The following is a 13,764-nucleotide window of genomic DNA, read 5'->3' on the forward strand; positions in this document are numbered from 1 at the left end:
CAGGAACCTCCTCCAGGTCTCCTATGTGGGTGCAGGGGCCCAAGGACTTGGGCCAACTACTGCCCAATTGAGAGAGCCGAATTGGAAGTGGAGCAGCCAGGACTCGAACCAGTGGCCACATGGGATGCTGGCAATGCAGGTGGTGGCCTCACCTGCTATGCCACAGTGTCGGCCCTGAGACTTAATCTTCAGTGGCATAGCACTGACGCCATCACAAGTTTAAAAGTTCTGTTTTATGAATGTTCTTAAGCCACTTAAAATTTTTTGCTAGGAGAAATCTCATGTTATATCTTTGTATTCTAGATTCTTTTATTTAAGTTATACAACTTCTCCAAGAACCTTTTTCTATTTAATTGTTTCTAAGTTTATATTCTGGGGTGGGAGTCAGGGGACAAAGGTTCCTTGAAAATAAGCATGCTGTTTACTTGAGGGTCTAACCAGGGATGTTAGCAGGAAGTTGTACACCAGTTAAACATGTTGAAGTGTTTATTTTCTTTGTATGTATTAGGCCTCAAGAAAGGCGAACTGGATATGAACAGTTTCATCCAGGCCCATCCCCAGTGGAACATGATTCACTGGAATCCAAGCGACCGCGTCTGGAGCAGGTTTCTGATTCCCATTTTCAGCGAGTCAGTGCTGCGGTTTTACCTTTAGTGCACACGCTGCCAGAAGGATTGAGGTCTTCTGCAGATGCTAAGAAGGTAAATATTTGTTCTCTTACTCTGTGGAGCTGTAGCTCTTGTAGCGTTTATTTAGCCATTTTCAGGCACAGTGCCTAAAATAAAGTCCAGTTACATGAGTCTCTAATAGTTAGTACTATGGGAAGTAAAAATTTTGTTGAACAAATGCAAAAATCACAGATTCAGTGCTCCAAACTTATAGTCCGTGTTTTTGACATTTTGTTAAGTGGGAACAGTCTTAGGACTGTGATAAGGAAAACTTTCTCTCTGATAATTTCCAAGCATTTTATGTGGGCTTGCTGTGATATAAAATATGGGCACAGGTACTTATTCAAAGTCACCAGTTTTGTTAAATTTAAATGAGTCTGTTAAATTCAAAAATAAGTTATTAAACCTGCTATAAAGCAGAAATCACATTTTTTAGGTAAGGTTTAATTGTGTCATAAAATAAGTTTTTTCAAAAGTAAATGTATTCTTAATTTATATAAGTAATACATTTTATAGAAAATTTGGGAAATAATAGGAGCCAAAATTATTTACAATTTTATAACTTGAAGATTATCCCCCACTGAGTTTTACAAAGCTATAATTGAGGGATAAAATTTATATAGATTTATGGTACACAAGGTGACATTTTGCTACCTGCAAACACTGGAAAATTGTTATATCAGCCTAATTAATGTATCCATTACCTTGCATTTTTTTGTGTTGAGAACATTTAAAATTACTCTAATAACTGTTTTCAAATACATAACACATTACTAACTATAGTTATATGAGTATCTGAATAATAACTTCATATTTAGGGTTTTTAATTCTAATTTCATATATTTTGTTCTTTTTAAAGTTTTTATTCATTTGAAAGGCAGAGTTAGAGAGAGGGGGGGGGACAGAGAGAGAGAGAGAGAGAGAGAGAGTGTCCATCTGCTTTTTCACTCCCTTGATGTCTGCAATAGACAGGGTTAGGCCAGGCCAAAGCCAGGAGCCAGGAACTGCATCATCCAGGTCTCCTCTGTGGGTAGCAGGAACTTAAGTACTTAGGCCATCATATGCTGCCTTCCAGGAGCATTAGCAGGAAGCTGGATCAATAGCAGTGAGAGGGTCTGGTGTTGTTGTGTAGCTGGTGAAGACGCTGCCTGTGGTGCCAGCATCTGATATGGGTGCTGGTTCAAATCCTGGATGTTCCACTTTCGATTCTGCTCTCAGCTGTGGTCTGGGAAGGCAGTGGAAGATGGACCAAGTCCTTGGGCCCCTGCACCCATGTGGGAGACCCAGAAGCAACTCCAGGCTCCTGGCTTCAGCCTAGCCCAGCCCTGGCCATTGCGGCCAGTTGGGGATACTCTCTCTTTCTCTCTGCCTCTGCCTCTCTGTAACTCTGCCTTTCAAATAAATAAATAAATCTTAAAAAACAAAAATAGCTTTGAGAAACTGAGACTCAAACCAGGCACTTCGGTATAGTATATGGGCATCCCAAGCAACAGCTTAACCTGCTGCAGCATAACACCACCTCCCTCCCTCTTTCCCTTTTTTTTATTGATGATTTATTTGAGAGGCTGAAAGAGAGAAGGAGAGGCATCTTCTCTTTGCTGGTTCATTCCGCAAATGGCTACAACAGCTGGGGCTGAGACAGGCTAAAACCAGGAACCTGGAACCCCATCCTGGTTGTGCACATAGTTTGCAGGGGCCAAGTACTGCAATTTGCCCAAGTGCATTAGCAGAGAGCTGAATCCAAAGGGGAGCAGTTGGGATTTCAGGTCTGGTGGTGGCTTAACCTGCTGCATCACAACATTGTCCCCTAGTGCCCATTTTTGTATCCTTGCTGACACCACCTTATATTTATCGTTTAAAAGAAAACATGATTTTTTTAAGATGGATTTATTAGTGAAATTGAACTTTCTTTGTTCACTGGTTATTCATCTTTCCTAGTTTGTGAATTGTTTTTCACATTTGCTGTCTATTTTTCTGTTTATTTTATATTCTGTTTATTTTATATATTCATATTTTGCAAATGATTTTTTCATTTCATCATTTGCCTTTCAAAATTGTTTTTACTATTTTGATAAATGGAAAATTATGTTTTTTATTTTGCTCCATCAATTTCTATTTCTTTAAAACAGTGTTTTTTGCTATTGGCCTTCTTGAGCCCATGCTTGTTTGGTTTGCTAATAATTAGCCTTCCATAAATATTTGCCGTTACTTGGCTTTTATTTTGAAATACGTTGTGAGGTGAGAATCTAATTCTTTTCTTCAAAATAGCTTCCTGGATGTTCCTGTACAAGGGTGTAAGCACCATATAGGTGCGGATCGTATGGCTGTTTTGGTCACCACTCTGTCTGGTTCCCTGTCTTGTAAATGGACACTTTAGGAATTTGATTTTTGTTAAATATTTAATCAGAAGGGAAGTCAGTGGAAAATACTAACCTATAATAGTTCTTAGGACATGTGTCATCATCACTTGGGGAGCACTTTCGAAGTTTGCTAAATCAAAATCCAGTGTTTTGTTACTATGCGTGTTTCTGTATCATAAGCTCAGGTGTGCATAGTAGGAGAGTGATAACTAATAAAACATGGTCATCATGATAGAGCACAAAGATTTTGTCTTGCACATTAATGTTTCAAGGTTCTCAGGGTCAACCTCTCTTACAATTAAAGAATGATTACAGTCATTAGAATATGTGAAGACCTTAAGAACATTTTCATGTACTGCATTGAGTCTTCGTTTAGTGTGTGTAGTAGCTGGTTTAGTGAATTCAAGAACTGCTGTACTTTTTATAGTACTAATTAGTGGAGATTTGATTGGCAGGTGGGCAGCAGTGTCTTTTCAACAATCAGGCTACATGACCACTCCCCTTTGGAAGTGGATAAAAGACCTGGAACACGGTGGGCGCACCCTTATCCTCCCTCGCTGCCCTGGATCCCCTTGTTGCCGGAGCCTTTGGTGCAAGTGGCCTTGGGCCACCAGGTCTCTGTTCACCTACGCTTCACTGCTCATGCTAAGCTGCATGTGGCTGCTCATAACCAAATGCTCACCGCATGTGGCTCCCGGCCTGCCCTCTGCTCAGTGTGGACTTCAACTTAATATCTGGACTCCTGCTCTCTTAAAGCCCTCACTCCCCTATGCATTTCTCTCACTAAATAAAAAGCTTAAAAACTTAAAAAAAAAAAGGAACATTTTCTCTTGTATTTCTTGTTTGTGAAAGTTGGTCATGATTCCTACCCTAATTTTTTATTTGGAAGAAATGTACTGTTTGTTTTGAAAGCCATTGACCTCAAGGGTTTTTAGAGAAATGATGAACTACATGATTTAATGCTGCCAATGTATGCTGAATACAAATGATTCTGGAACTTTAACTGTGTTATTAGATCTATTAGAATTATTACTGCTTTTCTTAATGCTTTCTGTCTAAGAGTTGAATAGGCCAGGGTATAGCAATTATCCTACTTTCCCCAGAAATACTCTTACATGTATTTAGTACATACTGTTACAGAATATGAGGCTTTTCAGCAATACACATGTTTTAGCTGTAATCTCTGTACCAAGGTGTTTTGAAGCAACTCTTCAGGTATTTCCTATATGCATGCTTGATTTGAATTACTCATTTTTCAGTTACTTCTTATTTAGTACATTTTAGGAATCTGTAATCTTAGGAACTATCCTCATCTAGGCTTTTCATAGCCTAAAGAAAACTAGTGCCTTACCCTAAAATTCCCCTGTTTTATAATATTGCTTATGTCTTCACCTCAAACTGGAAACTAATTGTGTGTGTGTGTGTTTGTGTGTGTGTTGTGTTGAGGAGGTGATAGATTTTGGGTAGTGGAGTTTTCTTTTTTTTTCTTTTAAAGATTTATTTATTTGAAAGAGTTACAGAGAAAGAGATATCTTCATCTGCTAGTTCATTCCTGAAGTGACTGCAATGGTCAGGGCTCTGCCAGGCTGAGGTCAGGAGTCAGGTGCATCTTCCTGGTCTCCCACGTGGGTACAGGGGACTAAGCACTTGGGCCATCTTCTGCTGCTTTCCCAGAGACTTTGGCAGGGAGCTGGATTGGAAGTGGAGAAGCTGGGATTTGAACCAACACACCTGCTATGCCAAAAGGCTGGCCCAAAGTAGTAGAGTTTTTTAAATTAATTAATTAATTTTTTTATTTTTGACAGGCAGAGTTAGACAGTGAGAGAGAGGGACAGAGAGAAAGGTCTTCCTTCCGTTGGTTCACCCCCCAAATGGCCGCCCCGGCTGGCGCACTGTGCTGATCTGAAGCCAGGAGCCAGGTGCTTCCTCCTGGTCTCCCATGCGGCTGCAAGGCCCAAGCACTTGGGCCATTCTCCACTGTCTTCCTGGGCCACAGCAGAGAGCTGGACTGGATGAGAAGCAACCGGGACAGAATACGGCACCCCGACTGGGACTAGAACCCGGTGTGCTGGGGCTGCAGGTGGAGGATTACCCAAGTGAGCTGTGGTGCCAGCCAGTAGTGGAGTTTTTTATTTTTTGACAGGCAGAGTGGACAGTGAGAGAGAGAGACAGAGACAAAGGTCTTCCTTTGCTGGTCGGTTCACCCTCCAATGGCCGCCACGGATGTGGCGCTGCGGCCGGCACACTGCGCTGATCCGAAGGCAGGAGCCAGGTACTTATCCTGGTCTCCCATGGGGTGCAGGGCCCAAGCACTTGGGCCATCCTCCACTGCACTCCCTGGCCACAGCAGAGAGCTGGCCTGGAAGAGGGGCAACCGGGACAGAATCCGGCGCCCCGACCAGGACTAGAACCCGGTGTGCCGGCGCCGCAGGCGGAGGATTAGCCTAGCGAGCCGCGGCGCCGGCCAAAGTAATCGAGTTTTAATTGTAGTTCTCTGCTGATTTGAGATGGGTTGGGATCATTTTTTTAAAAAACCTTACATACATGCATATAAATAGTTCATTTACTCTTTGTCTGAGGGGAGAAAGGCAGAGATAGACAGAGCTCTGATCCACTTTGTTGTTGTCCAAATGCTCATAATAGCCAGAACTGTATCAGGCCAAAACTGGGAGATAGGAGCTCAGTCCAGGTCTCCCACACGAGTGACAGGGACCCAGCCACCTGAGCCATCCTCTGCTGCCTCCCAGGTCGTGTATCAGCAAGAAGCTGCAGTTGGAAGCAGAACTAGGACCTGAACCCAGGCACTCCAATATTGAGACACTTGTGTTCCAATTGCCAGGGCAACCAACATTGCTCCCAGGATGCCTTTTTTTTTTTTTTTTTTTTTTTGTAAAGAGATTATGTGTGTTGTAATATAGAAAGGCTTAGTTGCCTTTTGTGAGGGTAAGCCCAGAGACCATTGTGACAAATGTTTTTAAGCCAGCTCTTTGACTTCTTTACCTCCATTTTGGTTTTTAGAAAGCTTGAGGCTTTTTGTTAGAAACTTTTAGCCATGTGATGGTAAGTTGGCCGGACACAAGTTTTATCAAGGTGACAGAGAGAGGGGGAGGGAGGGAGGAGGGAGGTTGGTCTGTCCGTCCGTCCTTCCGTCTGTCTTCCTTCTGTTGGTTCACTCCCCAAATGGCCGCTATGCCGGATCCGAAGCCAAGAACCAGGTGCTTCTTCCTAGTTTCCCACATGGATGCAGGGCCCAAGCACTTGGGCCATCCTCCACTGTCTTCCTGGGCCACAACAGAGAGCTGGACTGGAACAGGAGCAACTGGGACTAGAACCTGGTGCCCTGACTGGGACTAGAACCCCGGGGTGCCGGCGCTGCAGGCGGAGGATTAGCCTAGTGAGCCATGGCGCCGGCCCGGACTTGGGCTATCTTGTACTGCTTTTTCAAGCCATAGCAGGGAGTTGGGTTGGAAATGAAGTGATTGGGACTCGAACCCCTATATGGGATGGCAGCACTGCAGGTGGCAGCTTTACCCACTAAGCCACAGTACCGGCCCCTCTCTATAACCTTTAGAGTTTTCAAAATAGTGAATGATACATCTAAACTATAAACATGGTATAAATATCCATGGGATTTGTGAAGTGTGTGTGTGTGTCTGTGTGTGTGTGTGAGAGAGAGAGAGAGAATATAAAAATTGTTAAACTACCGTTAGAGAAATAATTTGTCTACTTATTTTTTTAAAGGTTTATTTATTTGAAAGGCAGAGTAATAGGATTGGGACATGGGAGACATACTCCATTCACTGATTCACTCCCCAAATGATGGCAGTGGTTGGGTCTGGGCTAGTCTGAAGCTTAGAGCCTGGAATTTCATCTAGGTCCCCTGTGTTAGTTCAGGGGCCCCTGCTCTTGGGCCATCCTGTGCTGCTTTATCAAGTGCATTAGCAGGGAGCTGGAATAGAAATGGAGTAGCTGGGACTTGAAGTGGTACTCATATTGGATTCCTGCATCACAGGCTGTGGTTTCACCTGTGGTACCAGAACATTAGTTCTCACTCTGTTTTTAATTTTACTTTTGCAGTTAAGACCATGTTAACTAATACATGGTAATGTGGACTATTAATGAGAAATAAATTGTTCTTGATTTCCTTCTCTAAAGGATCCAGCATTTGGCGGCAAACATGATGCTCCATCCTCTCCGATCTCTGGGCAGCCCTGTGGAGATGATCAAAATGCTTCACCTTCAAAGCTTTCAAAAGAAGAGTTAATACAGAGTATGGACCGTGTAGATAGAGAAATCGCAAAAGTAGAACAGCAGATCCTTAAACTGAAAAAGAAACAAGTAAGTGTGTCTATATAGTACTTAATATATTTTAAGAATGTGTGTTCCTTGAAAGAAGTTGCTGTTGAATTTTCCATGTTTGAGAATTTATATACCTTATATATTTTTTGGGGGATTTATTTTATTTATTTGAAAGACAGTTCCAAAAATAGACAGTTACAGAGAGGTAGAGACAGAGAGAGAGGTCTTCCCATCCGCTGGTTCACTCCTCAGATTGCCACAATGGCTGGAGCTGTGCTGATCTGAAGGCAGGAGCCAGGAGCTTCCTTTGGGTCTCCCACGTGGGTGCAGGGGCCCAAGGACTTGGGCCATCTTCCACTGCCCTCCCAGGCCATAGCAGAGAGCTGGATTGGAAGAGGAGCAGCCAGGACTTGAACTGGTTCCCCAATGGGTGCTGGTACTTCAAGCCAGGGCTTTAACCCACTGTGCCACAGCTCTGGCCCCACCTTACATGTTTTATGACTTGCTTTTTGTGGTTAGTTTCCTGTTTCACCCGTTAGTTTCCCCAGATGATTGCATGATCTGATTATATGTTCATACACAGTAAAATTTGTTCATTCTATTTTGATGTTCAGATTTTTTTTCTAGTTTTTTACTGTTCTATACAATGCTGGTATATTTGGTTTGCAAGTAAAGTTTTTTTTTTTTTAAAGGTTTATTGGGCTGACTCTGTGGCATAGTGGATAAAGTTGCCACTTGTGGTACCAGGATCCCATCTGTGTGCCAGTTCAAGTCCCAGCTGCTCCACTACCACTCCAGCTCCCTGCTGATTTGCTTGGGAAAGCACTAGAAGATAGCCCATGTACTTGGATCCCTGTACCATATGGGAGTCCTGGAAGCAGCTCTTGGCTCTTAGCTTTGGATAGGCCCAACTCCAGCCATTTGGGAGCGAACCAGTGGATGGAAGATATCTCTCTCTAACTCTGCCTTTCAGATAAATAAGTAATAAATCTTTTTAATTAATTAATTTATATGAAAGGCATAGTTACAGAGAGAGAGACGGGGAAAGACGAGATCTTCTGTCTCTCAGATAGGGAGGCACATGTCTTATCTGCTGGGCCAGATGCCCACCTTGATATTATTATTTTGTATTTCCACTAGCAGCAGCATATATGAGTACCAATTTATATACATCTTTCCTTTTGCTTGGTTTACTTTTTCAGTTATTGTGTGACATTGTTCTAACTGTCTTAGTTTGCATTTGTTGATTAGAAATGAGGTGAACGTGTTTTTGGATTATTTATGTTCCTTGTGTGCATCGTTCTAAGTCTTCTGTCCATCTACTGGTTCACGCCTAAAATATCCGCTAGGAACGCCATCATGTTGGTGGCAGGAATTCAAGCACTTTGAGCCATCAAACTCTGCTTCCCGGATGTGTTAGTCGGGTGATGGTTCAGATAGAGTAGCTGGCACTCAGACTCCCACTCTGAAATAGAATTCAGGTGGCCCACGTGGCAGCTTAATTCACTTTGCTACAACACCATCCCTGGATACTGATTTTTGTGTCAGCCTCAAGTAGAGGTCAGAATTCATTTGTTCCTTGAATGGATAATTAATTGAAAGATTCATCCTTTTTTTACTTTTCTACAGTATTAACTATTATAATTAAAATTTGCATCTATGAGGTATCTTCAGAAGTTCATGGAGAATGTATGTTCTGGGGCCGGTGCCATGGCTCACTAGGCTAATCCTCCACCTAGCGGCGCCGGCACACTGGGTTCTAGTCCCAGTCGGGGCGCCGGATTCTGTCCCAGTTGCCCCTCTTCTAGTCCAGCTCTCTGCTGTGGCCCAGGAGTGCAGTGGAGGATGGCCCAAGTGCTTGGGCCCTGCACCCCATGGGAGACCAGGAGAAGCACCTGGCTCCTGCCTTCGGATCAGCGCAGTGCACCGGCCGCAGCACGGCGTCCGCGGCGGCCATTGGAGGGTGAACCAACGGGAAAAGGAAGACCTTTCTCTCTGTCTCTCTCTCTCACTGTCCACTCTGCCTGTCCAAAAAAAAAAAAAAAAAAAGTATATGGAAAATGTATGTTCTGGAAAACTGGGACAGGCATTGGTATGTTGGAATGTCTCATTCAAGTTTTAACTTTTTTTTATTTGAAGATTTATTTATTTTACTTGAAAGTCAGTTACACAGAGAGAGAAGCAGAGGCAGAGAGAGAGAAGTCTTCCATCTGTTGGTTCACTCCCCAGTTGGCTGCAACAGCTGGAGTTCCACTGATCCAAAGCCAGGAGCCAGGAACTTCTTCCAGGTCTCCCACACAGGTGAGGGGCCCAAGGACTTGGGCCATCTTCTACTGCTTTCCCAGGCCATAGCAGAGAGCTGGATTGGAAGTGGAGGAGCCAGGACTTGAACCGGCGCCCAAATGGGATGCTGGCACTGCAGGCAGCGGCTTTACCCGCTATGCCACAGCACTGGCCGCCTTGTTTTTTTAAAGATTTATTTATTTATTTGAAAAGCAGAGTTTAGAGAGAGAGAGAGGCAGAAGGATCTTCCATCCACTAGTTCATTCCCCAAGTGGCCACAATGGCTAGGGCTGGGCTGATCTGAAGCCAGGAACTACTTCCACATCTCCCATGTGGGTGCAGGGCCATCCTCTGCTGCTTTCCCAGGCACATTAGCAGGGAGCTGGATTGGAAGTGGAGCAGCCAGGACTCAAACTGGTACCCATGTGTGATGCTGACGTTACTCACTGCATCACAGTGCTTCTCCCTCCCCTGCTGCTTCTTACACCAGATGATGCATCTGTACCCTTGGAGGCAGCAAATAGTCGCTCATGTGTTTGGATCCCTGTCACCCATATGGGAGACCTGGGTTGAGTTCTGGAGTTCTGGCCTCAACTGTGCCAGCCCCAGGTGTTGTATGCACTTGGAGAGTGAACTAGTAAATGTAAGATCTGTCTTTCGAGTACAAAAGAAAATAGTTAAAAATTTTAAAAATAGGCTGGTGCTGCGGCTCACTTGGCTAATCCTCCACCTGCGGTGCCAGCACCCGGGTTCTAGTCCCTGTTGGGGCACCGGATTCTGTCCCGGTTGCTCCTCTTCCAGTCCAGCTCTCTGCTGTGGCCCAGGAAGGCAGTGGAGGATGGCCCAAGTGCTTGGGCTCTGCACCCACATGGAAGACCAGGAGAAGCACCTGGTTCCTGGTTTTGTATTGGCGCAGTGTGCCGGCCATAGCAGCCATTCGGAAGGTCAACCAATGGAAAAGGAAGACCTTTCTCTCTGTCTAACTCTGCCTGTCAAAAAAATTTTTTTTTTGAAAATAGACAAACTATGTATAGGTTTCCAACTTTTTTTTTTTTACCAAAATAAACTTTTATTTTAAAATTTATTTTTAAGAGGGAGAAAAGAAACCATATGCTCCCTTCTGCAGATTCACTCTCCCCAAATGCCCCCAGCAGCTAGAACTGGGCTGGGTCAAAGCGAGGAGTTGGGAACTCAGTCCAGGTCTCTCATGTGGGTGACAGGGACTCAACTACTTGCGAGCCGTTCCCTGATGCTTCCCAGGGTTTGTATTGGCAGAATTCAGGAGCCAGAGCTGGGAACTGAACCCAGGCACTGTGATAGGTGACTTGGATGTCTTAATTGGCGTCTTAACCACTTTCCTGGAGTTGGATATTGAGCCCAAATACTTGGATGTGGGATGTGAGCTATGGGCATCCAAAAATATCTTAACTGCTAGGCCAAAGGGCTGCCCCATGTTTTAACTATTTAATATCTCAGTAAGCTTTTATTTTTGTATTTTTGAGAGATTTATTTATGTATTTGAAAGATGGAGATCTTCCACTTACTGGTTCACTCCCTAGATGGCTTTAGCAGCTGGGTTTGGTCTATGCTGAAGCCAGTAGCTTGCAACACCATCCTGGTTTCCCACTTGGAAGACAGGGATCCAAGGACTTGGGTCATCTGCTGCTGCTTTCCTGTTCATAGTAGCAGGGTGCTGGATCAGAAACGGAACAGATGGGACTTGAACCAGCAGAGCAGTAGGCCAGGTCTCAGGCACTAGTTTAACCTGATGCACCAAAATGCTGGTCCCCCCATAAAACTTTTAGAATCACATTGTTCAATTACCCAAAAAATCTTTCTTGAATTTTCATTGGAATCATTTAGAATGTAGAGATAAATTTGGGGAGAATGATGTCTTTATGATATTGAGCCTTTCTGTCCATGAATATGGTATATTTGTCCATTTCTAGAGATCTTTCATAGCTTTATCCATAAACATTTTATATGCCTTGTATTAGATTCAACTTTAGATACTTTTTATGTTTATTTTTTAAAGATTTGTTTGTTTGGAAGGCAGAGTTACAGAGAGAGAGAGACAGAGACAGAGACATAGGTCCTCCATCTGCTGTTCACTCTGCAGATAGCCGCAGTGGTTGGAGCTAAGTCACTCTGAAGCCAGGAACCAGGGCTTCCCCTAGGTCCCCTACGTGGGTGCAGGGGCTCAAGGACTTGGGCCATATTCTGCTGCTTTCTCAGGTGCATTAGCAGGGAGCTGGATTGGAAGTGGAGCAACTGAGACTCAAACAGGAGCCCATATGAGATGTCAAAGGAGGCTGTTTAACCCTCTGTGTCACAGTGCCGGCCAAAATAAAGTTTTTTTTTTAACTGTTGCATTTGAGATTTCAGTTTTTTATATTGATCAACAACCTCAGTGAAGTGTATGTGTGTACTTTCTGTTTTCTTGGAAGTCTCAAATCAGTATATCCTATTGCATTGTCAAAGTACCATTAGATATAATATGGGTTCTTGTTTTCTGTTGCTGGACAACTTTTAGATCTTATTTATCAGCCTGCTGAACTGCTAGTTTTTCAGAGACATAGACACTTTCCAAAAAATTTTCTGATACCCTGTTTTTAACTGTTGTTGCCTGCTGAATCAAAGCAGCTGAATTTGAAACAAATTCAGTGGCATTTCCTTCTAGGACTGATTCATCTTTCTGGGCTTGAGATACTGAATAAGCAACACCTGGCCTCATCTGAACTCTTTGGATGTCTTTTTCACCCAGGAAATTTTGGATTTCAACAAGGGACCCGTTCTCCTGCATAATCATGTTGATGGGGAAGTGAGCACACACGGAAGCCCAGTATGACCCCCTTGGTCATGTTCTGTACATGACTACAGGTGGTGCCAACAGCTGCCAGTTCCTTTCTCTTTCCCCACTGTTTGTCAACCTGGAGTCTCTTCTTTTTCCTTCAAAAGAGTCTGAGTTCTACATTGATGTGATTTTTTTTTTTTTTAATTTTTTTGACAGAGTGGATAGTGAGAGAGAGACAGAGAGAAAGGTCTTCCTTTGCCGTTGGTTCACCCTCCAATGGCTGCCGCGGCCAGCGTGCTGCAGCCGGCGCACTGCGCGGATCTGAAGGCAGGAGCCAGGTGCTTCTCCTGGTCTCCCATGGGGTGCAGGGACCAAGCACTTGGGCCATCCTCCACTGCACTCCCTGGCCATAGCAGAGAGCTGGACTGGAAGAGGGACAGCTGGGACAGAATCCGGCACCCCGACTGGGACTAGAACCCGGTGTGCCGGTGCCGCAAGGTGGAGGATTAGCCTATTGAGCCGCGGCGCCAGCCCATTGATGTGATTGAAGTCCCTTCACAGTAGCTTTAGGGTGCCTTTTCTGATGGATGTAGACATTGTCTGGAATGTCAACAGCCTGATTGCTGAGAATGGTTTTCATTCTCGCGGTAGAAGTGGCAAAGAGCTGAACAAATATATATATATTAAGCTTATTTATTTATGGATTGTTTTGGGCTTTCTTTATAGGTAGTGGTTATATCAACAGTTTAAAAAGTGAGTTTTGTTTCTTCCTTTCCAGATCTTAATTCTTTATTTTTCTGTTACCTTGTTGCTCAGGTTAATCCTGTTACACAGTATTTTAAGTGGTCATGTTGCTCTGTTCTGCTTTTAAAGGCATGCCTTCTAGATCTTAACACTGATAATGTTACTGAGCCTTCTTCTCTTACATGGCCTTCTATTCCTAGTGAGCAGAATTTTTAAGGGTGAATGTTGAGTTCTATCAAAGGCTCTTTGAAAAACATGTTTGCTGATGAAGCAGTTTTTTTCCCCTTTGACCTGTTAATACAGTGAACTAGCTTACTTAATTTTGTAGTGATAAATTAGCAGTGCAGGGAGTGACGCTGTGGCGCAGCGGGTTAATGCCCTGCCCTAAAGCGCCGGCATCTCATATGGGCGCCAATTCAAGACCCAGCTGCTCTGCTTCCAGTCCAGCTCTCTGCTATGGCCTGGGAAAGCAGTGGAAAATAGCCCTAGTGCTTGGGGCCCTGCACCTGTGTGGGAGACCCAGAAGAAGCTCCTGGCTTTGGATCAGTGAAGCTCCGGCCATTGTGGCCAATTGGGAGTGAACCAGTGGATGGAAGACCTCTCTCTTACGATCTCT

The 13,764-nt window shown here is 44.0% G+C and overlaps 1 protein-coding gene and 1 pseudogene across 51 annotated transcripts in view; one reads left to right on the top strand and one right to left on the bottom strand.

The window, feature by feature from the left end:
- The window catches only part of NCOR1 (nuclear receptor corepressor 1), a 168,450-nt gene that overhangs the window by 41,849 nt on the left and 112,837 nt on the right, over positions 1 to 13,764 (top strand). For all 50 annotated transcript variants that reach the window (XM_051824415.3, XM_070061427.2, XM_070061433.2 and 47 more), the window contains exons 4-5: positions 509 to 701; positions 7,184 to 7,366. In XM_051824415.3, coding sequence (XP_051680375.1) covers positions 509 to 701; positions 7,184 to 7,366 — 376 coding nt within the window. The remainder of the gene's footprint in view (positions 1 to 508; positions 702 to 7,183; positions 7,367 to 13,764) is intronic.
- Positions 10,365 to 13,086, bottom strand: LOC149121258 (large ribosomal subunit protein uL6-like; annotated as a pseudogene). The gene is made up of 2 exons (XR_016224341.1): positions 12,954 to 13,086; positions 10,365 to 12,620 (listed from the first exon to the last, which is right to left on the bottom strand). The product of XR_016224341.1 is annotated as a large ribosomal subunit protein uL6-like (transcript).

This window comes from Oryctolagus cuniculus, chromosome 17, assembly GCF_051225735.1.
Source record: "Oryctolagus cuniculus isolate XC-2025 breed Fujian yellow rabbit chromosome 17, ASM5122573v1, whole genome shotgun sequence".
Classification (NCBI taxonomy): domain Eukaryota; kingdom Metazoa; phylum Chordata; class Mammalia; order Lagomorpha; family Leporidae; genus Oryctolagus; species Oryctolagus cuniculus.